We start from the raw sequence: 27,119 nt of genomic DNA, 5'->3' as shown, positions 1-27,119 counted from the left end.
ATCTTAAAATATAGTGAAGAAGTATTTTGAAAATAGTAGTTATTTGCTAAATAACTAATTCTTGAAAGGCTATTAGGCTATGCTCTAAACTCAAGCTGTGCAAGTGAAGAACATAATTTGGACTTGCTATTTATTGGCAAGGTGGCTGAGCTAATGTGAATTTTCACCATGGTGTAAATGCAATGAGGTAATTTATATGTCTCCAGGCATCTTTCTTCTTTGTTTTAAGTCCTGTGTTATTTGGTATCAATTGAAGGATGTAAACATTGTTCTATGGTCTTCAGACATTGGTCAGTCTTAAAGGACTCACCGATCAGGCCGGGCGCGGTGGCTCACGCCTGTAATCCCAGCACTTTGGGAGGCCAAAGCCAGAGCATCGCTTGAGCAGGAATTTTGGCCTGGGTCACAGAGCAAGACCCTCTCTCTATTGTCTCTATTTAAAAAAAAAAAAAAAGACTTACCAATCAACCAGAAGATCTCATTGCCTCTTTGCCTCTCTTCATGATAATAGTATGACCCTTTTAATGAAAGGCTGAAACATTTTTTTTTTTAATCTTAACTTCCCAGAGCAATTCAGATGTATAAACCTGATGGACACTTAAAAGGGTTTTGCTTTGTGAAGGCTTGATGGCTTTGCCAGCAGGCAGTTTTCCTTCAAGCCCCTTCAGGCCTTCCTGAGTCAGTGTTTAATTGTGATTGAGTCAGGCCTCCAACCCTCTAAGCCAAAGGTGAAACTACCTTTGATGTCTGTGAAGTTTTTAATTCCTTAGTGTTGGTGCTTCAGAGGTGCTAGCTGTGGACAAAAAGCCATAGTTAAACAGAACAGCTTTGGCCCCAAACATTGAGTGCTCATCGGGCAGGTAAGAACAGCGTTTACCAAAGGAAAAATATCTTTTTCTGGGTAAAAACAAAAATTAACACTCCTTGAGTGAAGCTGGAGGGCTGACCCTGGCTAACAAATTAAATGAGAGGGATTTGTCATCACATAATCCAGAGCCTTGTTTTGTTTTGTTTTGTTTTGTTTTGTTTTGTTTTTAATGCTGCCTTCTTTCTTCATTTGATCAACTAGCCTTCTTTTCACCTCTTGATAAGCAAGTATTTAGGCACACACATACCACCAGAAAATGACTCCAGGTGTCAGTTATGCTTCAGAACTGCACTGTAGAATTCAAGAGTGACTAGCCACGCTCAGCACTTTGAAAGTGGCTAGTGAGACTGACATACTGGATTTTTAATTTTTAAAAAATCTTTTAACTGTGGTAAAAACGGTATAACATAAAATTTATCATCTTAGCCATTTTGAAGTTCAGCAGTGTTAAGTATATTCATATTATAGGGTAACCAATCTCCAAAACTTTTTAAATCTTGCAAAACCAAAACTCTCTACCGGTTAAACAACTTCCCATTTCCTAGCCCCTGGCAACCGCCATCCTACCTTCTATTTCTATGTATTTAACTACTTAGAGACCACATAAAAGTGGAATCATGCACTGTTTGAATTTTAGTGACTGGCTTGTTTCACTTAGCGTAATGTCCTCAAGGTTCATCCTTGTGGCATGTGTCAGAATTTCCTTCCTTTTTAGGGCTGAATAATATTCTATCGTATGTGTATACCACATTTTGTTTATTCATTTATCCATTGATGGACATCTGGGTTGCTTTCACCTCTTGGCTATAGTGAATACTGCTGCTATGAGCATAGGTGTGCAAATATTTCTTCAAGATCCTTCTTTCAATTTTTTTTTATATATATACCCAGAAGTGGGATTATTTGATCATAAGGTAATCCTATTTTCAATTTTTCAAGGAGCCTTCATTTCTTGTAGCAATTGTACCATTTTACATTCCCACCAACAATGCACAAAGATTCCAGTTTCTCCACATTCAGTGACACTTGTTATTTTCTGAGTGTGTGTTTGTTTTTAGTAATAGCCATCCTAATGGATGTGAGGTGATACTGCATTGTGGCTTTGATTTGCATTTCTTTAATGATCTTTGATATTAAGCTTCTTTTCATATGCTTGTTGGCCATTCATATGTCATCTTTCAAGAAATGTCTATTCATATTCTGTGCCTGCTTTTTAATCAGGTTATTTGTTTTATTGTTGAGTGATAGAGTTATTTATGTATTCTAGATATTGACCCCTTATAAGATATATGATTTGCAAATATTTTCTCCCATTCCATAAGTTGCCTGTTTATTGATTGTTTCTTTTGATGCACAGAAGTTTTTAAGTTTGATATTCTTTATTTTTGCTTTGTTGCCTGTCCTTTTGGCGTTATAGCCAAGAAATCAGTACAAGAACCAACATCATGTAGCTTTTCACCAATGTTTTCTTCCAGGATTTTTATAGTTTAAGTCATATGTTCAGGTTTAGTCCACTTTGACTTAATTTTTGTATGTTATATAAGGTAAGGGTCCAGCTTTATTCTTTTTTTTAAATTTCAGCATATTACAGGGGTACGAATGTTTAGGTTACAGTCAGAGCTTCAAGCATGTCCATCCCCTAGATGGTGCCAGCTTTATTCTTTTGCATGTGGATATCCAGTTTTCCTAGCACCATTTATTGAACAGAGTGTCCTTTTCTCATTGAGTGGTCTTGGCATTTGACCATATACATCAGGGTTTATTCCTGGGCTTTCTATTCTAGTCCATTGGTCTATGTGTCTGTCTTTGTACCAGTGATTACTGTAGTTTTGTACAGGTTGAGTATCCCTAATCTGAAAATCCAAAATCTGAAACTTTTTGAGCACCAATATGACACTGAAATGCTCATTGGAGCATTTTGGATTTTGGATTTTTCAGATTAGGGATGCTACTAAAGCAGTAAGTGTTAATGCAAGTATTCAAAAAATCTGAAAATATCCAAAATTCAACACACTTCTGAGGTCCCAAGCATTTTGGATAAGGGATGCTCAATCTGTAATATGTTTTGCAATCAGGAAGTATGAAACCTCCAACTTTGTTCTTCTTTTTCAAGATTATTTTCACTCTTCAGGGTCCCTTGAGATTCCATATGAATTTTAGGACGGATTTTTCTATTTCTGCAAAAAAATAATGACATTGGGATTTCGGTAGGGATTACATGGAATCTGTGTATAGCTTTGGATAGTATTGACATCTTAACAATATTAAGTCTTCCAATCCATGAACACAGGGTCCCTTTCCATTTACTTGTGTTGTCTTTAATATCTTTGAACAATGTCTTCTAGATTTCAGTGTACAAGTCTCTGGACTCCTCGGTCAAGTTATTACCAAGTATTTTATTCTTTTTGATGCTATCAAAAATGGAATTGTTCTTTTAAATTCCTTTTCTATTGTATTTAATTTTAATTAATTTAGACCTAAATTCAAATGACTACTATTGAGCACTGAAAATGTTTTGAATTTTTAATTTTATTTAATTTAGATCTAAATTCAAATAGCCAAATATGGCTAGTGGCTTCCATGTGGACAGCATAGATTTAGAACATTTCTGTCAACACAGAAGGTTCTGTCGGGCAGTACTCCCTTAGAGTGTCTGTTATGCATTGTCTCTTGGAGGATATTTACACTGTATTCTAAACCTACCTCTATTTATAAAATTAAAGTCTTTCTCCTTAATGGTAGGTTGTCCAGACCATTGACTTGTTACATGTGTTCCCCATCAGCACTGTGGAAAGTATTAAAGAAAAGATTGTGCAGATTGCGGCTGTTCACTCAGATCAGGGTGCAAATCAGGACTGTTTTTATATGTGTGGTACCCAAATAGGTGGCTGGGTACAAGAGCAATGAAAGGACTAAAATGGTTTAAAAAAAAAAAAAAAAAAACTACCTGCTTGGGAGGTTGTTAACTCAAGTATTGAGTGTTTTTTCAAACCACTCCTCCCCTGCTCTCCCACCCCTAGGTGATTAAAGGAGATCACTTTTAGGAGAGAAAGAAGTAATTGGCTCATGGCACTTTAAAAAGCAGACTATCTGAGGATTATATACTTCTATATAGATTTATTCCCTGATCCCTGTGTTACCAAGGCACAGACGATAAAATTTGGCCCCAAACCTCCCACATCAAAAATTGTCCTTTCTGATTTATTTCCCATTTTGATCTCTTGTTGATCTGATTTCAGCCAAATCAAAATGTTTTGAGAAAAAGAAAGGCTGCTTGAAGTGCTAACCCCACCCTCCCTTGGGAAGAGCCCCGGGCCTGCCACCCCGTGCACCAGCCAGGAGGGCACCATACGGTGGCTGCAGCTTTTGCTCCCCAAGGACTCCAGCGACTCTGCGAGGCTCCACCTTCTGGGACCAGAGACAGGAGCAGAGAGAGGGTGCAGCTAGAACTGATATAGAGCTGGCACACACCTCGTGAAGCTCTTTGCTGCCTCTTCATTCCTTCTTTTAGAAATTCCAGGGAAACAGGAAGCATTATTTGACACTTAGATGTTTTTCCCCTTCCCATAGCCCAGTCCATCAACTAGGAAAATGGAGAGAAGCAAATAAAAGGGACGCTGAGGGGAGTAAAAGGGAAGGGAAAGAAGAAGCAGTTGATGCGTGAGCCCGGCAGAAAAGGAGAGGACAGGTGCACGACCAGCTTATTTGCCCTGAGGCTGGACGGTACTCTGCCCTTCGCTGGCACCCCTGCAGCCTGTGCACACGGGTGCCTCCAGAACACATCCATTCCCATCCCAGAGCCCTGTCGGGAAGTTTCGCATACTTGGAGTGGGTCTGCTTTGCTCTGTGCATTTTTTTCTTGATTGACCTTAGAATATCAGAACACTTTTCTGGGCTTCCCTTTGCCCATTTCGACTTAAGAAAGGTGTCTTCTCTCTGGCTGTGTTCCTAGTTGGCAGTGAGGGGAGGGCTGATGTTTTGGCCCAACCTTCGATTTCAATTCCTTATCTGGTAAAGAGTAAAAATAAATAACATTCCTCACCCTGAACCTGACTTTTCTTCAAGAGTAAGAGGACACTAGGTGAGGAAAGGCCTATTTCTCTAACATCAGTATAAAGGAAAAAAATGAATTAATATCTGATATAGCAGCACGTAAATTTTTTTTAAAAACTGAGCTATAGTATGTTTTGAGGGAAAGAGCTAACAAATTAAAAAGATGTGTTTTAATTAAAAGTTAGGAAAAGAATGGAAATTATTTTTCTTTTGACATTTGTGTGGGATAAACCAGACTGAGATTTTGCTCCAGGTAATCTAAAAGCATAAGGGTATTTTTTTAAAAATAAACATAACTCCAAATCACACATCTAGAACCACCTTGTTAGTCACATTATGTTAATTCAGTCACACTGTTGGCTTGTAAGCTCTCAAGGGCCTTTTGTTGAGGTGGAATGGATATATGTGGCATAGTTTAGAGCATTTCTAAAAAGTCACTAAATGGTTTGCAGCTCTATTGTTGAATACTGCAAATGTGGTTGCTTCACTCACAGAAAAAAATCTAATTATTGCGTTTCTCTGAACTTAGGGCTATAAAAAGGAGAGAGAGCGAGAAAACGTACCCTTCCACCTTACATCTGGCGTCCGAAGGGCTCTATCTCCATCTAATCCCAAAGGCAGATCACCAGCTCCCTCTCGCCTGTGGTAAGTGAAATATGAGAAGCTGGCTGGGGTGTTCCATGTTGAAGGATTGGTAGCCTCTGTCCTCTGAAGGTGACCTGTTCTCCCCAGGCTGTGTGGCTTTGACTCAGGGAAGCACATTCTCCCTGAAAGGAAAGAAAAGAAGGAAAATTGCAGTGGGTCTCTAAAGCGACTCTATTTCTGCATTTACCACCTAAAAGACAAATACACATAGCTGAATGTAATATCTGCATTTCTTTTCCATCACGGGATGTCTGGCAAGCTTGTCCTAATGAGTCCTTTTCTCTCTGCCTTGTCTGTCTGTCGCCCAGGCTCCCGTCCAAGTCCTTCCCTCATTTGCCTGGCACACCCAGACCGGCCTCCTCCTTGCCCCCCGGCTCGTTCAAAGCTGCCCCTGCTCAGGTCCGGCCCCCGTCCCCCGGCAACATCCGCCCTGTCAAGAGAGAAGTCAGAGTGGAGCCTGAGAAAAAAGACCCTGAGAAGGAACCTCAGAAAGTTGCCAGTGAGCCCTCCCTAAAGGGCAGAGCACCTTTAGCGAAGGTAGCAGAAGCCACCGATGAAGAGAGGACACCTGTCGAACCAGAAGCCGACCCTGGTGAGAATGAACTGACTTGTGATGGGACGTGGGTTTGTTGTTTCTTTTTCTCCTGCACTGTTTTTATTTAGCTTTTTCTTTTCCTTTTCATATTAGAGACTTGGAAATTTTACTCTCAGGCTAATTTTGGGACCATCTCTTAAGTATAATTTTTTTTTACATATAAAAACAGTAAAATCATACAAAAGCCTATTGTTGGAGCCACAGCATGTTAATTCAGGCATAATGTCTGAGTAATTTTAGTGGCTGAGTCCAGGGTTTCACAAAATGTGTTCAGAGCACCTGCATCAGAATCACTTGTATTAGTTATCTATTGCTGTGTAACAAATTACCCTAAAACTTCGCAGCTTGAAACAACAAGAGACATTTCTTATATCACATGAATTCTTGGGTCAGGAATTCAGGAGCAGCTGAGCTCAGTGGTTCTGGCTCAGGGACTCTCAGGAGATTACAGTCAAGCTGTCGGCCAAGCCTGCTGTTGTCTCAAGTCTCAACCAAAGCTGGAAGGTGGCTTATGCACGTGGCTGTTGGCAGGTGGCCTCAGTTTCATGACACGTGGACCTCCCCAGAGTGTCACTTGGTGTCCTGATAATTGTCTGCTTGCTCTGCAGGCTTCCCCTCCCCCAGCAGGTGATGTGGGAGAGAGAATGAGGAGGAAGCCAGTGTCTTTTATGACCCTATCTCAGAAGTCATCCATCCATAGTTCTGTCATATTCTGTTCATTAGAAGCAAGTCACTAGGTTAAACTCACACTCAAGGAGAGGAGATTAGTCTCCACCTTTTGAAAGGAGAATTTTCAAAGAATTTATGGGAGAAAAACTTTTTTTATTGAACACATTCCAAAAGAGGCTTAGTTGAAAAAACCCCAAAGCTCGTGTCCTCCTCAGACTCATCTTTCCCCACCTCCACTTCCTCCTTCTCAGCTGGCGGGCTATGTGGAGGGGCAGGGTCCCCTGCCCGTGCAGCACCGGCTCTGGGCAGCTCCGCCAGCCCTTGTGCTGCAGTCGAGGCTGCCGATGGTGACACTGGCCCCAGCCTCTGCAAAAAAGCCGGGCCAAAAAGGTTCAGCGTTTACACCAGCTGCTATCGCAAGGTCACCATGCAGAGGCAGGCAAGCTCAGTGACGGAGGCCATGGTGTGGGCACGGTGCTAGTCGCTCATCCCATCACAGTCATGATGACAAAGCAAAAGCTGTGGGAACAAAAGCAGAAATGTAAATCTGGAGTGATCGGGTACCAGAGGTCATACCTCGCTGGTGCCGTGCTTGCTGTGGTGCAGAATCGTGGTGTGTGGGGGGGGGCTCCCTGCTACACGAGCTCTCTAGGTCATCTCCCCAAATCTGAGTAAGGCCAGAGAATTTCTGCTCCCATCTCACATCTTGGTGGCCCGGGATGTGTAAGCAGGGGGAGTGCAAGCTCCCGAAGGGGCCCCGGGCTCCTCCCGTCTCAGACCTTGAGACAGCTCTGGGGAGACAGAGGGGTCCCCTTCACAGGTGTCATCTTCCCAGCCTGAATCTGGACTCGTGGCATGGACCCTGAGGATGGTCATAGAAAGGCTTTAGTGCTTTCGTAATGAATGGTCACCAACAAGTAGGAATACTCCTGGTGTAATAAAACACAAATGGGAGATCTCATCTTTTTGCTCAGGATATAACTTCCCGCAGAGTCTAACATGAGGCTCTACACTCAGTACACACTCAATATATGTTGTTAACAGATTTAACTGGTATAAAAATAAGACTTGGTAACAGAGTGTCAGCTTTGTTGGATGTCACACTTACACATTAGTTTTTTTGTTATCTGTTGCTTGGTTACAGATAGAATACAGTGAAACCGTGGGAACACACAATAATAAATATTCCCTTTTCTTTTATCATGATGAATTCTAGGCCTGGGCTGTGGGGAATGGTAGTTTTGTTCTGTTCTTTGGGTTTTGTTTCCAGTTGGTTTTCTCCTTGTATGTATTTGTACAGCTGCTCCAGTTGTGGCCCCAACTCCAGATTCGGCCCCAGCTCCAGCCTCGGCCCCAGCGCCGTCATCCACCATGACTGCCAGTGCTTCTCCCAAGACTTCCGCGGGCACCACCGACCCGGAAGAGGCCACAAGGCTGCTAGCTGAGAAGAGGCGGCTGGCCCGAGAGCAGAGAGAGAAGGAGGAAAGGGAGCGGAGGGAACAGGAAGAGCTGGAAAGGTAAAGAGGAGACACTGCTCAACCACATGGTGTCAGTGACATCATCGTGATACCTTGGACTGTAACTCTCCCCACTGAGAGGGAAGAGGTGGTGGTAGTAACCAAGGTGAACGGGTTAGTTTTTTCAGAATTACTCTTACTTGGTGTTCCTTTGTCCACTAAGTGATTTTTTCTTAATCATGTTTTCTTATTTTAATAACAATACAACAACATTGATGGAGAAAAGTTTAAGGAAAAAAAATTTATCCATAATAATACTGATTTTCAGTAATTATGTACATTTTGGGTGGTCCTTTCTGAACACTGAGGGGGGGTGTGTATATATGTATACACATACGTACATACGTATGTATACACTTACGGACATACATACATATACATGCACATTTGCGTAATTATAACCACAACTGAGGTACAGTTGTGCAGTCTGCGTTTTTACTTAACAGACCTCCAGTCTCCAGACTTCCTCGTTGTCTTTGTAATTTTTATTTTAAAGCTGCATAATAAAGGTTCATGTTTTCTTCTTTCCAGATAAAACTCCTCTCAGAGGGTAACTGGGTGAGATACTAAAATGCCCCATGATTGCCTGCCAGGCAGTATGCCAGAGACGGTTTGCTTAATCGGTCACCTTCTGGGCCTAATAAGGCTAATGTCAATATAATTGTTAAAATTGTTCTTCAAACAGAACTACACCTTGGGGAAGGATCTCATGCATAGTACTGGCGCCATCTTGGGTGTTCCCTGCCTTCCGTCCCTACAGGGAGCTTATGTGGCCCATCATCCTGTCCTATGACAGAACATTGTGACCTTTATTTATTTACAGAGATTTCCTTTGTGGGGAGGAGCTTCAAATTCATGACTAAAAAGTCTCATTATTTGGATTAAACAAATCTCAGCTTTCAAAGATAGTTAAATAGTAGATCCTTTGAAAAAGCAAGTTCTCCCCAAAACATTGGTGGTTCCATTTGGCTTCTGTTTACCTCAGGCAACAATGAAGCTGGGAAGGGAAGAGGATGGCTTCATATTTTGTCCCTTAACCATGTTGAACATGTCCTGTGGAGGTTTTTCTGCCAGACCTTTGAACTAACTGTCCTTGCAGTAACCACAAACTCAGGCCTCTCTTCAAGGAATTCCCTTATGTGTCTTGGTTCTGTTTTCGTCTTTTTGCAGACAAAAGAGGGAGGAACTGGCTCAAAGGGTGGCTGAAGAGAGAACCCGCCGTGAGGAAGAGGCCCGGCGGCTAGAAGCTGAGCAGGCCAGGCAGAAGGAGGAGCAGCTGCGCCGGCAGGCGGAAGAGCGAGAGCAGCGCGAGCGGGAGGAAACGGAGCGCGCCCAGAGACAGGTACGGCCCGGGCTGCAGGAGCAGGCAGCTGAGTGCAGCCACCTACTTGAGATGGGTGGACATTCATCTCAGATGAGCAGAGAAAAATGCGGGACAAATCGCTGTTTGGTGCATGTGTTCTCCCTTTCCACGACTTTTCCATCTGTCGTCTTGCCTCCGCCTCTGGATGTCCCCTGAGACTGGACAGCAGGCCTGTTTGTCAGAAGTAGATGCTGACCTTTTGTTTTCAGAAAGAAGAAGAAGAAGCTCGTGTTCGTGAAGAAGCAGAGAGGGTCCGGCAGGAACGAGAGAAGCATTTCCAGAGAGAAGAACAGGAGCGCCTGGAGAGGAAGAAGGTAGCTGCACCCCCCAGCAGAAACCTGCAGCACAGATTGCTCTGATTCTCTCCTAGACTTCCAGCTGTCCAAAGACTAAGAGCCTAGCTCATGGCCATCAGAAAACAAATGTGTTCTACCCTTTCCAGATAAACTAAAGTCGCCCTCGGTATTAATAATCTCCTCCAAAGAAATTGCTAAGATTAGCCATGACCAAAATGGTTGCTTCCACTTCATGTAGCTTAAGCCAGTTCCAACTTTTGTGAATAACTACATTTAAGACAAAGCAATGCATATATATTTTCCCAAAATAACAGGCATGTTTTTATAATCTGCTATTTATTTCATTGGTGAATTGTACCAGATTGGCTTTTCCCCCCTGTATCTGATCATCTTGCTCAATTCTTCCTTTCTTGTAGCGACTTGAGGAGATTATGAAAAGAACCAGGAAAACAGAAGCTACAGATAAGGTATTAAGATGGCATTTTCTAACTCTCATATGCTCTTATTTTTTATTTCCACTTGCAACTTTAGTTTTTAAGAGTCTTCTTTTTTCTTGGTAGAAAACGATTGATCAGAGAAATGGTGATATAGCCAAGGGAGCTCTCACTGGAGGAACAGGTATTTCTATCAATGACAACTCAAATCAATTTAAATATAAAATTTTTGAATTGACTCTCTAGAGGTCAAGATATTCATGAATGGAGAGGGGAGAGAAAGATACAGTAGTCATAGACTAACGGAAGCTTACGTGTCTGTCATGTGGTCTGTCATAAGTTTCCTGTTACGTAAAACTCTCTCTAGCATTTTTGCCAGATATTTTTTTCACATTTGTTTGTAGTCTAATGGATTGCTTAATATTTTAAATACTCTTACATTATATATACTCATGTATATAAATATATATTTATATATATCCACATATATATTTATACACACTGTTAGAACATCCTTTGCATCTATAAAATTAAATTTCATTCATCATGAACTATCCACTAAAGTAGCATGTATTTATATTTCCTCTTATGGACTTTAAATGTACACATTTGACAACTTCTGGCAGTTCTCAAAAAAAGATTTAAATGTTATTTCTTTTAGTTCTGACTTCAGAGTAAAGTTAAAATTAAAAATTTATTGATATTTCTTTTTTTTTATATATTGGTTTTTTTTTTTTTTTTTTTTTGAGATGGAGTCTCTCTCTGTCACCTGGGCTAGAGTGCTATAGCGCCAACCTAGCTCACAACAACCTCAAACTCCTGGGCTCAAGTGATCCTCCTGCCTCAGCCTCCCTAGTAGCTGGGACTACAGGTGCACACCACCACTCCTGGCTAATTTTTTCTATTTTTAGTAGAGATGGGGTCTTGCTCTTGCTCAGGCTGGTCTCAAACTCCTGACCTCAAGCAATCCTCCCGCCTTGGCCTCACAGAGTGCTAGGATTACAGGCATGAGCCACCGTGCCCAGCCTTTCTTTTTTTTTAGGTTGACAAATAATAATTATACATATTCTTGGAGTTTATAACAATGTTTCCATACATGTAACCTATAGTGATCTGAAATTTCATTAGAAAGTTGCTTATATGGTATAGGGCTTTGGACAGAGATTGATTTCTTGGTAATTATAAGCCAAATGTAGTTTAAAAGTGGAATTGACCTTAGTACTCAGATTCAACCAATATTGATTAAATTCCCTTTTGTGTCAGATGCACCTTTCATACATTTTCTTATTTAATTCTAACTGCAGCCTTGTGAGGTAGAGGTTGCTTTCTCACGGAGTCAGCAAGCATTTTCAAGACCCTTCTATGCGCCAGGCCTTGTTGTAGGTGCTGGGATTCAGTGTGAGCGGGACAGCAAGCTTGATTCTCTCACGCCTGGCTGAAACCATAAGCTGGCCCGGAGGCACTCACTCACTCAGGTCTAAGAATAGGCCCGGCTCCCGCAGCTGGGGCCAAGGTCCTCAGCCCCTAATTCTGCTCCTTCTGTGATCCCACGTGGGCTGCATGATCGTACACACAGGTGATTAGCAGGTAGCTCGTCATTCGGTCTTCCTCCTTCCTTGTCCGTAGTGTCAATATGAAAAGAAAGCCCCAGAGGTACCTCAGTTTCTTTTTCTGTTTTACAAATAAAAACAAAAGTTAGAGTACTCACAGGGCTGGGTTAAAGATCAAATCAAATGGTTTATGTGAAAGAACATTCCCTATAAACATTAGGGTTTTTGAAATGCAAAGTATTATTGGTATTTTGGGATTTGGTTTTATTTCAATAGAAGCTATTCTAGCTTCTGTATGTCATGATTCCTTCATAGTGGGATTTTCATGCTCTTTTAAAGATGACCTAGTTACATTTATTTGGGGAGTAGTGCTAATGGTTGTGTATTAACCCCATTGCATTTTTAGCGTGCTGTCTTCAAGACTGTTGTAATCAAATATGGGCTGTAAGCAGGCATAGAATCTGATGAGCTGTCAGAATGATCAATTTAAGCTGTAAGTTGCACCAGCTCAGGATTATTTGAGGGGCTGATGCCATAGTTTGTGCCTGACCTGGCTCCTTGTTTGTTTGTTTGCTTATTTTCACTTTTCCCCTTCCTGCTATTCCCTTATCCATTCTTTCACTATTCTTTGTAAATCAATCCAAGAATGAACAAAGGCAAAAGGGAAGGTAAAACTTGTTGATCAACATACCTGTGTTTATCAACATTTGTATAAATTTGGTTTCAGTTAAAATAGCCAACAAGAGGCTTGAGGATTATTTGCTACCCGGCAAATTCCTTTTCTCCCGGTCCCACCTCTGGTTGAGGGCTGAATGGTGTTACCAGTGATGCAAAGAATTCTAGGGCAGGCAGGCAGGCAAGTTTACAGATCTATCAGATGTCTTCTCAAAGGCTGCCTGTTACCAGCTTTATAAATTTGGGCAGTTTTAAAATTATCAATCACATCTTTGCTTTAGTTAACAGAACCCTTGTACCTCTGGCAGTTTTATTGAATTTGTACCAGGTTGTGAAATAACACTATCTTGGAAATATTTCAGATATTCTCTAACATCAAGCTGAAGCCAATAAACTGCCACAGATTTCTCTGAAACTCTGACATGTATGAAGGTTTGCAAGACTTTGACCCTGTCCCAGGTTTTAGAGTCAGTCATCAATATTGTTGGCTTAAGCTGGACTCCAACATTGAGCATTGACTAACAAGGTAGCACAGTTAGGTACAGTGCACTGTGGCCTTCCATTCATGAAATCCCTATCATTTTAAGTATGACTGGAACTGAAGTGAATTTTTAAAAATATTTTTAATACGGTGTTCCGTGGGGATTTGCTCCAATCCTTCAGTAAAGCTATTCAGTGTCAGCCTTACTGCTATCTTCATCAATTGCATTCGTTTCAGTGTTACCTACTTTTTGTCTAGAGCCAATTAGTACAAGCAAAAATAATATTTATTTTAGCCCTTGCAACATGCTGGGCACTGTTCTTTGTACTTCACATGTGTTAAAACATTGAGCCTATGAAGTAAGTACCGTTATGGATGAGGAAACTGAGGCACAGAGTTTGAGTGATGTGCCCAAGGTCTTACAACTGGTAAGTAGCAGAGCCAGGACATAAATCTAGGCATTCTGACCCCCTGGGGTTTGGGTCTGATAAGAGAATACTAGTAACCCTTTGTTCTATCTCCTTCGCTATGCCCAGAGGTATCTGCGCTTCCATGTGTGACAAACTCCCCAGGAAATGGAGAGCCGGTGACCAGCCCACATGTGGTTGCCTCACACCAATCAAAAGTGACCGTGGAGAGGTGAGTTTTCACTGACACACATTAAAGAAAATGAAAGCACTACTGTTCTCACCCCAACTCCACAAGAATTTCGTTGGCCTGACAAAATTTTCAGAGTTTTAACATTAAGATTTATTTTTATTTGGGTTCATTGATTTTTGGTAGAACTAGTAATTCTTTACCCTGAGAAAAAGGAAACATCTTTATTCTAGAGTCTTTAAATATGGTGGTGAGATTTTAGTGCAGCTATTAAAAAATAGTACTGGGAGTAATTTATTAGTTTTCTTTGAATATATTTAAATTGATGTGGACCATATCCACACTCTTTAATGGTATATAACAATTGTATTTTAGCCATACATAGTATTATAGTGAGTCGTAGGTTTGTTGAATATAAAAGTCACCTAGATGCCAATATTTCTTTTGATATATTATTAGTAACAGGGTTTCTTATTGGGGAATTAGTTACCAACAGTCAAGAAAGGAGTGTGGACTGAAAAAGATTGCCTTTCTCTTCCCTTGCAATTATATTGACAGCATCATAAGAGCATTTTCAAAAATAAGGGTAATCTCAGCCTATGCTTAAAAGTCCAGTCATAGAGAACTTGTAGAAATATTTTTTAAAATGTTCCAAAATATTAGTTATGGCTTTTTTAAATTTTGGGGATCTACTTAATTATTTCATGAGCTTTCCTGTCTTTAATGACAGAGTCTTTGCTACCAACAGAGAATTGAAGTTCCTCAAATTAATTCTTTCTTAATCTAAAAACACATATACTATATAACATTCTATAATGTAATTGGCAGCAATTAAAAGATAAGTCATCCAACTATTGGTATCTTTCTGGGACAATGGAATATGCATTTATTTATTTTTGCCTACTATAATATCAAAGAGAATAATGTTCCTGAGTGATCTTAATAAACTTTCAATTATGTTGAATAGATTTATTGTCAAATTACATAAGATATATATCAAATGGTATTTTGTCTTAGTTTTAGTTTGATTTTCCAAAAAAAAAATTCCCTATAATTTATGATGTTCATTTCATTGACTTTGACTTCAGAGGTTGATTAGGAAAGAATAAAAGACACCACACAAAGAATCCCATTAGTATAAAGAAGAGACAAAGCATACTATAGCTTATTAAGCCACTGATAATGCTATCTGATCAATAAAATTAATTTAGACCTTAGCTGACTCCCTTCAGTAGTAATTTCACCAAGTAATTAATCATTATATAAGAACCTGAAGCATAATTTTACTATACAAGATCATATAGATAACAAAATTCCATTTTCTTTTAGCCTCTTCTGCACACAGAAAAGCATCAGTTTGTAATTAAACCAAAATGAACTTACTAGTGTCATCCATCTTTACCTAAGGAATAAATTTTCCTTTGCCATGTAAGATGATTTCTCTCTAGCCATTAGGAGAAACACAAATACAGACTTTTTCTACTTTCACCTAACAATATAGGCAGGTCCAGATTAGTATCAGATATAAATATAAGAATGTAAGAATAACCCTAATACATGAAATCCATTGGCCATCTACCCCAGTGTCTCTCTGTTAAGGGAAAAAAAATTCTAGCAGATTCCCAAAGTTACCTGTATTATTTTTACAAATATAAACTTAGGTTTAAAATTTCTATAGCTTTTGTTCATCTATAAAGCCAAAACAACAAATCACAAATTTAAGTAAAAAATAAAACTGCTAGACCAAGAACATTCAAATTATTGTGAAGAATAATGTTTTTTCTGAAATTAAATGGACGATATACACATGGTACTAAGTGATCCCTTTTGCATTAGGGATGGTTATGCTACCATGAGTTGTGGACGATTCCTTTCACTGCTTTTCTCTGTTTGAACTGCTTCAAAACCTCAAACCTCTTTTCTTATAGTGTGCCGTGATGTCACTTGGCTTTTATGTGGCCCTAGCACAATATTTATTTAGCCAGTTCAACCTAGTTCATTTTTCATTAGCCCGTGTCAAATAAGCTGAGGATACCTGATATTAGTAGGTTCTGAAATAGAAATGCAAAATCAAACACTAAAATCGTGTGGTAAAAAATAATTTTTTTAAATTTAAAAATATAACAAAATAAAAATTAAAAATAAATTTTAGGCCAGGCGTGGTGGCTCACACCTGTAATCCTAGCCCTCTGGGAGGCCGAGGCGGGTGGATTGCTCGAGGCCAGGAGTTCGAGACCAGCCTGAGTGAGACCCCGTCTCTACTAAAAATAGAAATAAATTATCTGGACAACTAAAAATATATATAGAAAAAATTAGCCGGGCATGGTGGTGCATGCCTGTAGTCCCAGCTACTCGGGAGACTGAGGCAGTAGGATCACTTAAGCCCAGGAGTTTGAGGTTGCTGTGAGCTAGGATGATGCCATGGCACTCACTCTAGCCTGGGCAACAAAGTGAGACTCTGTCTCAAAAAAAGAAAAAAAAAATTTAAATTAAAAATAAATTTAAAAATAAAAATAATAAAATCATGTGGTAAAACTCAGCTTTGTGATAATCACTCAGATGATCAGACTACTCTGGTTTGTTTTTTTTTTAAGTTTATCTGAATGAAAACATAAATTTTTAAAAAGTCATGTAGAGAACTAGACCCCAGTTTGAGAAATATGTTTCTGAATGGCACTGCCCTATAGGGAATGTTTAATGTGACATTAAGTTTGTTTCCCATTGCATGACACACAGTTTGTGATATGTAGCATAAGAAATTCTGCTTCCTTTAATTACTTTTAAATTTGTCTTCCTTGATTTTATCCAGATGAATCTTGAAAAAGTCTATATTTCACTTTGCAACACCACTTACAGCAACAAGTGCAATAAGAGAAATGCATAAAGAAGTACTTTTATTTCTCTTATAGCTACTCTTTGCCATTTCCATGTTAGGACCCATAGTTATCATAAACTAGATTTTAGGGAATGAGTCCTTTTTCATATTCTCCATACCCTTCGTATGATTTTGTTTCTATTCCCTGTGCGCTTTCATTTTATAAACTGAATATCACTATTAGGTTTACTATCAGTCAGGGTTCAATCAAGAGAGAAAAAGCATAGATTTGGCCAGGGAAAATTTAAAGCATCATTAACTGTGACTTGGAATTAGAGTAACAAGGGATCAGCTAGTAAGAAGTAAAGACAGCTCTGAAGAATATAGGAATAGCAGATACAAGGAGCAGTCACGACCCCCAGGGCTGCCCCCAAGGAAGAGTCCCCATCCCCAGGGCTGCCATCCAGACCTTACTGGAAAGCCTATGTGACTGCAGCTCACTGGATGCCAGAGAAGTTGCTGTGTTTTCTTGCTGGCAGAACTTGCCAGAAATCTACCCGCTGAGTGTCTGGGAAAGCATGTCTCACCAGAGCTGTTACCACACATCTGCCCCAAAAGGGTGCTGGGGGGAGCTGCTGGCCGCTGTGCACTGCAGGACCCAGGAAAGCCATGCATGTGCTGGATTATCCTGCTGAGCAGCGAGCCCCAGCCAGGGTCTCTCCAGCAGCCTCACTGACAAAGCTGGCAAAGGGCAATTGCTTAAAGGGCCCAGATCCCATTTCACAGAGCGGGAATGAAGGGTGAATTTGGAGCTGAAAGGCAGTAAATCAACTGACGCATTCACCTTATCTTTAAAAGGCTCCTTGTCTTTGATCATTTTAGTCATTTCCTTAGAGATTCTTCAGCATGAGCATGGGGTTGAGGAAAAAGAGCTTTACAACCAAAAGTCCCAAGCTGAGCTTTACCTGTGAGTTCAGCAGCTCTGGGATTAACCTACTTAATTAACGCTTAGTTTTCTCATGTGGACGTGGAGATATTTGCCCCGCAAAATATTGGGGATGCCAGTGAAATGGTGTCTGTGAAGGTGGTCTGAAATCTATGTTGTACTGTACAAATGTTAGATGTCTTTATCTTTGTGCTCCTAAAAGGCAGTGTCCAGAAGACACATAGTATCCTGGGTGTAGATACAGTGTGATGTTGTAGAAAAGATGCTTTTATGTTCCTGGTGTCCTGTCTTCTCATGCATAGCATTTTAGTGGCTTTTTTTAACCATCAAAACATAAAGAGTCAATGTCACCAAGAAACAGTTTACAACAGTGATTCCAAGATGTCTTACTTCCAACGTGACTGATAGTTCTCAGTCTTTTAAGGATGGTTCAGTTCACAGTTTTCTAAACCCACTGCTTTTAAAGATTGCCTACTTTTTCACTCATTTAATGGTTTTCCCTATTATCCTCAAAGGACCATTTTTATTACTTGCATTTCCAAGAACAAACATAATCCGCATATTTAAATTTTTTTCCTACTTATCAGCTAGTTATTATAAAACTAGTCCTAGCACTGAGCCCTGGGGCTCTCTGCCACTTAAACTCTTCCATCTAGAGAAGGACCTGCTTATTCTTACCTTTTAACATCCCTCCCTAAGACAGTTTCCTATTCATGAGTAAACATTCTCTTTGATTCCGTGGAAACTCAAGTTTCTAAACAGTTTTACAGCTGAAATCTTGTTAAAGACATTAAAAGTACAATTAAATCACATCCATGAATGTTCTCTTTCACTCCCAGTTTCAGATCAGCCTTGAACTCACTTACATAGCTACTGTTTTTCACCTGGCTGCATATGTTTAGTGAAGCATTCCATGGTCCTCTGACCAGTCAGCATCTTTAGTAAATGCCCTGCTCTGCACCCAGAGTAGAGTTGTAGATCCCTCCCTGGGCCCACTGTGAATTCAATCACTGATTGGAGATGCCCAGGGTCCCTTCTGAAGAACTTGATGTGGGTGATACTCCGTGAAACTCCACTATGACAAACCCCGCAAGCATGGTGGCAGAGTTTATTTTCACTAGGAAACTCCACTCGTCAGAATGACTGTATTTAGTTCAGATTGCAAGAAGTATCACTTTTCCTAATGTCTTAAGTACCTGATATGTTGGTTTGCCTTTTCTTAAGGAAAATGCATGAATGCTATGAACTAGATTACATTTTCCCCTCCCCTCCCCGAGAGAGGCGTCAGCAAACTGTCCAGCAGCACCCCAGGAGGATGGTGTCCTCTCAATATTGCTTTTCCTAGCAGCTGGGACTAAGGCCTCTTATGAGAAACCCCGCACCAGAAACATCCTGCACCCTACTCCTAACCTGACCTTGCTCCTGATGAGACATCGGCCCCAAACCCCTTCTTGTTTGTCTCGTTTCCCCTCTGACAGTAGTTAGAATGAAAGGGAGTGTAAGTTGTCAAAATCCTGGCCAGCTTTTAAAGTTGTAAGGAAGTATATGAATTTTATAAAGTAATTTTATAAAACAAGTATATAAATTTTCATTTGTAAATGAAATGAAATATGATATATGAAATTTATAAAATATTTGAAATATATATTTATGAAATATTAATATGTGAATACAGTGTATGACCTTGAGTGGGTGGATTCTTACTCCAAAGCCATTGTAGACAGAAGCTCTTATAGAATTGAGGAGAATATTTATTCATGGATAAGAAACTTGCTTTGGAACAGGAAACAAAGGATACAGATAAATGTATGAGTACAGGTTGGGGAGGAGAGGGGTGAATATCAGAATGGGAGCAGAGGAGATAATTTTCCGTTTCTCAGGTCATTCTGATATGTTCTTCCACCCCCAGCTGAGAATCTCTATTCTAGAGGCTAAAAAGTATACAGGCTACTACCTTACTCTCCAAATATCCCAGAAGACATTATGTGCTTTTTCATAGCCCTAGGGGGCTGTCTCTCCGATAGACTGCTCCTCTCTCTTAAATAAGGGGTTTTTAGTAATTTTGCTGTTTGGCCCAGTCTTCTTCCTCCAAATCTTATGATTTCATCATTGCTCTCAGTTTTGCCTAAAGGAAAAGTACCACTCCCAAACTCCTATCATTCAGATAGAAAGAGAGGTATCACTTTTAATTTAAAAGTTACTTGTTATAATATGATTAATAAACAGCAAGAAAAAATAAAAACCTGGCTCTGATCAGCTGAGCGGACTGTCAGATTCCCACCATGATCCATCCTCTCCCTGTACACATTTTGGACTGACCAGGCAAAACACTTGGTCTTCAGAAGTATTGGATCCAGCCTTCAAGCTTCAGAGGGTAGCCAGAGAAAGAGAATTCAAAAGCTGGCGCCTTTACCTTGGGAGAGGACGCTTGAATCCATAACCCTAACCCCAGTGACTTCAGTTTCAGTTTTATAGTTTCTGCCAGTCACAGTGTCCCCTGAACATTTAATGACTGGTCATTCAAAGCATATGGCACGATTATTCCTCTAATTGCTAACAGCATGGGTGAGTGTGGGAGGGGAAGATGAAGTCAGATACTGACTCAAGTCTAGGGTTGGCCGTTGCCATTGTGACTTGTTAGCACATGCAGGCCGGGAAGGTGATGGGAGTTACTATCGCCAGGGAGACAGGACTTCAGGAATACATTTCTTGTTCTTTATCCTTTGCCAGAATGTCTACTTAATTTCTCTTTGGCTTGAGCACCCAAACTGTTTCCCTGGTTACAGAAAGCCCACGGTGTTAGGCGAGAACAGGAGGGTCTGGCAGCCAGACACTCAGAACAGCAGGTGTCGGGTGTGTGTACGTACACACACAAGTGCATGTGTGTGTGTGCCTGTGCACATGTGTGCAGCTGCACTCTCATGCAGACTTACAACACCAGGCCTCCACTGGGCATTATTACGCATAGGCATTATTTTGCTACATTGAAAAGCACAATAATAAGCATATAATATAAAGGGCTACCAATTTGGACAGAGTGACAATCTAAGAGAAACTATAGAAAGAAACTTAAGGACTTGATGGCCAGTTAAACCTATCTCAAAAATAAATCCAAGATATTAAGCATGAATTAATAAAGATCAAGATGGGGTTAGAGGGAGATTTAAGGGGCAAAGAAGGTTGGTCTTGAGCAATTTACATATGAAATTATGCAAGTGCTTGAAGAGGGGGAGATACCCAGGAAGTGCTAGAATTTGAATAGCCGGGGAGTGTACAGAATGGCCTGATGAGAAAAACACAGGACCAGAGATCAAGAGATCATGTGTTTAGTCTTGAATATCTCTCAGTAATTATGTAACTCTGTGCAATTCATTTACTCTCCCCCTCTGAATTATAATCCTGGGGTCTTTGAAGAAAGGTTCTTATAAGTGTCACTCTTTATCAGACAAATGGATGTAAAAATGCTTGTAGCAGAAATTGTTAAATGTGTAATAAATCACTGCTGCTAGTGATTTATTTCTATTGCTGGTGATCTGGTCTAATTGATAAATTATTCTCTTTGATAAATTTTATGACAAAAGAGCAGACTTTTTCTTAAATAAGAATTTGAAATACAAATATATCACAATTCACTATTTTTGCTAATAATGATGTGGTCCATCTTTCTGCCCTTTCTATTGCAAATTTTTGATTGTATAATTATTGAAAGATATTTTTGGTTGTCCTAAAAATGTGTTTTCCAGTTTTTGAATGCTAATTCATTTTAATTTTGATTTTTTCAAATTCCTCAGCACTCCCAATTTGGAAAAACAGCCAAATGAAAATGGAGTGTCTGTTCAGAATGAAAATTTTGAAGAAATTATAAACTTGCCCATTGGATCTAAACCATCCAGATTAGATGTCACCAATAGTGAAAGCCCAGAAATTCCTTTGAATCCAATCTTGGCCTTTGATGATGAAGGGACACTCGGGCCCCTGCCTCAGGTAGATGGTGTTCAAAGCCAACAGACCGCAGGTAAGCTTGCCTCACACTCCCTCCGGTAATCATCAGAAATATGTGACTCCCAAGAGGGAAAGAGTTGCTACCTTTTGCAGTGTGACAGTGGTCACACTTTGTCCTTTAAGGGACCAAGTAAGCCACAGTGGAAAACATTATGCCTGACTCACAGAAATGGAATTTTGAGTTGGATCAGGCAACTCCCATTCTCCCCCTCAGTGCAGAAATCCAGTCTGCAGCACCCAGTGGGCGTCCATCAGCCTCTCCCCGCAGAGCAGCACCCACTGGCAGAATGTGCCTCATCATGAGACACAGCTGCCTCCCCCTAACTTCCGGACCATCCCATCGAGCCTACTTCTGTCTGCTGGGGAAAGGTTTCGGTTTTTTCCATCTTTCTCAGGTCTTCAGATACTTGGAGACTGCCATCATGTTCTCCCACCCTTTTTCTCTTATTTGACTTTGGCAACCTGGGTAATATCAGGTTATTAAGTATGAAATGTCTGATTTCCTTAAGTACTGAGTTTGACAGTTGCTTATCTCTGACATTTCACTTTTCCATTTCTTGTTTTATTTTTATTGTGAAGCTACATCCTCAGCCTTTCAAATGCATGTTTTGGCTTGTGATTATCTTTCAAATTTTTTTAGAGCAATTTTCGTGAAATCATGGATAAGTCAAAATTCATGTTATTTTCAAATATGAGTTCCATCATGGAACCAGTGCAGCTCAGAGAGCTCAAAATACTAACAAAGCGTTTGGGAAGGATGTGGTTAATGAACATATAGTATGTCAATGATTTGAGAAGTTCCGTTCTGGTGACTTTAATCTTGAAAATGAGCTACTCGGGCAAACTGAGACCAAGGTGGATAATGATGAGCTGAAAGCTATAGTGGAAGTGAATCCATCTCAACCTACGTGTGAATTAGCAGCAAGGTTTGACGTTACTATTCCAACAATGTTGGACCACTTGAAACAAATTGGCAAGGTGAAAAAGCTGGATAAATGGGATCCACATAAATTAAACGAGTGTCAGAAGAGAAATTGTCTTGAAGCTTGCCTTTCTTTGCTGTCATGACATAAAGGCAAACCATATCTACATTGTATTGTTGCATGTAATGAAAAATGGATTTTTTTTTGACAATTGCAAGGGTTTGGCACAATGATTGGATAAATATGAAGTGCTGAAACACAGTCCAAAACCAAATATTCATCCAAAAAAGCTAATGGTGTCTGTTTGGTGGTCCAGTGCTGGTATTATCGATTACAGCTTCATGAAACCTGGTCAATCCATTACAGCAGATGTCTACTGTAACCAGCTGGATGAAATGAGGATGCTTGCAATGAAGCAGCCGAGATTGGTCAACAGAGACAGGCCAGTCCTCTTGCAAGACAACGCTTGACCACAAACAACACACAAACAACTCTACTCTATAGAGGCTATAGAGGCTGGACTTAGAAACTCTCTGTCAGCCACCATATCCACCAGACCTTTCACCAACTGACTACCACTTCTTCCAGGCTTTGGAGCACTTCTTGCAAGGAAAAATATTCCATTCTCAACAAGCTATGGAATACACCTTTTGTGATTTCATCATCACTCACTTTCTAGGCTTCTTCACTGCTGACATAAAGAAACTGCCATTAAGATGGCAAAACTATGTTGATAGTTTAGGTGCATACTTTGATTAATTGTACTGCTTCTTGTTTGAGATATAACAAACTACACTTTGATTCGAAGTCGGACATTTCATATTTAATGACCTAAATATAATACTGTCCTTTAAATTGTAATGGATTATTACGATTTAAGTAATGAGACCAGGAATCTAAGATCACACTGAATCCAAAGAGTGACTGAAGTTGCTGTTAAAACTGCCTGTGAGTCTCTTATACACTGTCTCTCTCTGGCTCACACTTGACCTGAAGTCTTTGTACAAAAAGAACAATAGCTTTACAGGAACCAAAGAAATGAGTAACTTCAAATAGTACTAACTCAATGGTCCTAGCAGCTCAGCAATACAATCCCATCAGTCTCAAGAAAAGTGGGATAATCCCAGCTCCCTCTCTTTTCAAACCTTTTAAATTTTGTCAACCTCTCTTCCCAGCAGAACACTTTCATGTATTGACCAGCATCTCTTTATACTATTATGAACAGAACTGGCCAGATCCAGGGTATTTAAATAGAGTCAGTATAGAATTATTTGTGGTCCAATTGTTTTGCCATTTAGATTTTTTCTGTGAACCTATAACAAATAGATCTTTAATGAGGTGAAAAAGCAACTGGGAACCACCCATCCAAATGAAGCTACTCTTCTTTTCTCTGCTAGCGTCCTGACCTTGGGAGTGGAACTTCACTTTAGTGAAGTCTGCTTTTCTAGGCTGTGAAAGGATGTTGTAAGGTCCTTCCCCTGGTCTGACTTTCGGATTCTTAAGCCTCTGGGACAGTCTGACTAATGTTAGTGGAAACATGCCCCTTGCATCTTCCTGCCTTGTCATGTCACAGATTCACAGGGAGGGAAAGACCTTCCAAATGATTTTCTGCCTCACTTCGCCAGGCCTTAAATCACCTTTTTGAGTTTACCTATCATTCCATTCTCACTGTTCCCACCTTTCCATACCTTTCCTGGGAAAAATAGTCCAGTATCTTTGATCTTGTGTGGTATAAGTGTTCTTTTGGGGTCATGACTATTTATCAACAAATATTTATTTTTAACCTCTAACATATATTTGGAGCCCTAAGCTTCAGGTACTCAGGATACAGGAGAAATGAATGTTTAAATTCCTAACCTCCAAGTACAATCTGTGTATGCGGTTTAGAAAAGTAAATGATACAGCCTAAATTGAAATAAAGAAAAGGACATTTATTTTCCTGTTAATAGCAGAATTCACTTAAATATAAGGTGGTGAATCCTAACAAAGTTGCCTATTTTTTTCCTATTTCTAGTGACAAAATTGCCTATTCTTATGTAAGACAATATATATAACAACATGGTAACATTTTAGAAATGTAAGACATTACTGTAGTATTCTTTAAATAAGATTTTAGGCAAATGTCATATTAATCTATTTTTTTCCTGTTTCTCCATATAGAAGTGATATGAGCATTTCTTCTGAAGAACCAAAGCTGTCAAGGAGCATCTCCCTTCCTCCAGTTTTCTAAAGATTTCTTGACCATCATTTTGAAAAGACTTTATTAAAACAAGCTAAAGACAACAAACTGGGTAGCTTTTCTAATAATTTTCATCAATAGAAAGAAAGAAATGCTCCTCATTTTCCAGTACTTTAAAACAGCTTTTTCTGGTGTGCTCCTTCTTAGCAAATCAATATTTTTCTGCATTCTTTAAAAGACAAGAGCATTTGGCTATAAAAGAAATGGGCTGACTAGGCATGATTTTTTTCACATAGATATTTTGGTCTTAAGCTTAACATGTAAAATTGGCAAAAAAAAAAAATTACCTTTGACAATACGATACTTGAAAAATAAGTACCTCTTTGCTCTACAAGTAGAATGAATAGGGGAGGTGTTTGAGCCTGTTTGTTTAAATATTATTGCAAAGATCTCTATTTGTAGAAGCAAGTTATAGGCAGATTACCAGGTTCTTATAAATGCAACTTGTACATGGACATTCTGCAAACCCAGCTGTCACGGTCTTCTTGCAACTCCTTTTGCAAACATATACTAAAGAGTTTTAAAATGTGAAAAGACATTATTTTTCAGAGCAAGGAAATAATTTACTGTCCTCTTAAATAATGTATTTATAAAGCTTTTCCAGATGAACTAATCAAATAAATTAGAACAATGTGACGACATTGCAAATTTGATTTCATAGATGCATTCCTTCTAATGTTACCATGAGAGAATGTTGCTGATGATTCAGGGCTATTTCTGAAGTCTGTATGTTGCTGCTGTCCCCAGCGATGGTGGGACTTATCTTTGCCTTACCTGATCACAAATTATGTGGGGGGAAATAAAGATTTAATATTTCTTTAAATAAAAAAAGAATTTGGTTTTGCTCGTTTAAGAGCAATGAAAAAATGATGGAATGTTGACTGTGTTTGGTGCACAGGGCACGGACCTTCATGGAAGTCCTCATTCTGCAAAGCGTCCATCAGCTCCTCACCTTTCATTCTTGTTCTCCACTTTTGCTGCTGAGCCTAGCTGTACAAACTTGCACTTTCATTTGCTAATATAAATTCAATTTTATTTTACCATTTTAGAGACTACTAATGATTACATGTAGAACAGGGAACACATGTTTTTATGTGGAGCGTTTAAAAAGATAAATTTATACCATTATAATGTGTTGGGTTTATTAAAAGAAGGATTGCTTAATCTGTTAGATTGAGAGATATTCATCTATTGGACTATTTTTTTAAAATCCAAGCATATATGGTCTTTAGTAAGAGCTGTAATTTGTTAAAACATTACTTTGGGCCTTTTCTCTATTCTCAGTTGTCCATGTACACAGTCATTATATTAAAAAAAATGTTCAACAAAGTTGTTTTATTTGTGCAAATCAACCTAGCATGAAACATCAAATAAAATGTTTGACATAGTTTTACTGTTAGGTTTCTCATATGTTATAACGTGAGTTTTCAAATTGTCCTTCATTTAACCTCCATGACATTTTCCCAACTTCCTGTTGAATAGGTTTATTTAAAATTTAGAGGAATAGTTCTCTTTTGGTTATGTTTTCCTTTTTTTCCTTTTTATTTTTTAACTTGGGCATTCATTAGCAAACTGAAGGCCTTCTAAGTAATCAAGTTTTAATTAGAAGTGGTGTAAAATTCTTAACTATATTTTGTTAAGAGCAACACTGCAGGAGAATGACTTTGACCTTTACAGTAGCTGTATTGCTTTATTGAGCACTTGAAAATCTGTATTCACCTGTTGACCTTAAGGAGGTCTTCAGTATTGTCAGTGTTAGGGGGAGTGCTCGGGGATCACGTATGATCCTCCCCAGGAAAGGAGAGTAAATGGGCTTTTAGTTTCCTTTCTACACCATCGCAGACTATCTAGGCCAATTTAGTCATTCACCAATCACAGGTCTATTTGGTGGTAGCCTCCAGCTATTACAGAAGGGAAGGAGGCTGTATGTGTCCTCCTGTACAACCTCACTACCTGGTGGTGTGTTACAATAAAAGCAAATCTAAAACAATTTTCTCACATCACAAGTTTATTAGCAAGCAGGGATTCTGGAAAGTTTGGGGAAGTTCTTTCTCTACTCCTAAGTAATCTCACAAACATCTTGATTAAAAGATTCACAGTAAAGCAGAAGCAGTGATATTCCAAAAGCAGTATTAGGTAACCTAATCGCCTGGCCCAAGCAACAGAGTCTTAAACCTGTGTGGCGGGGGTAGGAGGTGAGTATAGGAGCAAGGAGAGCTCTAGACCTGGGATACAAATCAAATGTCATTAGCTTGGCCAGGTGCGGCGGCTCATGCCTGTAATCCTAGCACTTTGGGAGGCCAAAGCGGGAGGATTGCTTGAGGCCAGGAGTTAAGCCTGAGCAACATAGCAAGATCCTGTTTCTACCAAAAAGAAAAAAGAAAAACAGAAAAATTAGCCAGGCATGGTGGTATACACCTATAGTCCCAGCTACCTGGGAGGCTGAGGCAG

The 27,119-nt window shown here is 39.6% G+C and overlaps 1 protein-coding gene across 4 annotated transcripts in view; it reads left to right on the top strand.

Moving 5' to 3' along the window:
• Window positions 1–26,061, top strand: part of MAP7 (microtubule associated protein 7) — a 179,172-nt gene extending 153,111 nt beyond the window's left edge. For all 4 annotated transcript variants that reach the window (XM_045544434.1, XM_045544436.1, XM_045544437.1 and 1 more), the window contains 10 exons: window positions 5,451–5,566; window positions 5,875–6,158; window positions 8,131–8,347; window positions 9,518–9,689; window positions 9,920–10,024; window positions 10,423–10,473; window positions 10,567–10,624; window positions 13,683–13,785; window positions 21,296–21,519; window positions 24,590–26,061. In XM_045544434.1, the coding sequence (XP_045400390.1) occupies window positions 5,451–5,566; window positions 5,875–6,158; window positions 8,131–8,347; window positions 9,518–9,689; window positions 9,920–10,024; window positions 10,423–10,473; window positions 10,567–10,624; window positions 13,683–13,785; window positions 21,296–21,519; window positions 24,590–24,600 (1,341 nt within the window). In that variant the 3' untranslated portion in view covers window positions 24,601–26,061. The remainder of the gene's footprint in view (window positions 1–5,450; window positions 5,567–5,874; window positions 6,159–8,130; window positions 8,348–9,517; window positions 9,690–9,919; window positions 10,025–10,422; window positions 10,474–10,566; window positions 10,625–13,682; window positions 13,786–21,295; window positions 21,520–24,589) is intronic.
• Window positions 26,062–27,119: the final 1,058 nt, after the last annotated feature.

The sequence above is a fragment of the Lemur catta genome, chromosome 2 (genome assembly GCF_020740605.2).
Source record: "Lemur catta isolate mLemCat1 chromosome 2, mLemCat1.pri, whole genome shotgun sequence".
Taxonomy (NCBI): Eukaryota; Metazoa; Chordata; class Mammalia; order Primates; family Lemuridae; genus Lemur; species Lemur catta.
The sequence above is the reverse complement of the archived record's forward strand: the minus strand, read 5'-3'. Positions and strand labels throughout refer to the sequence as shown.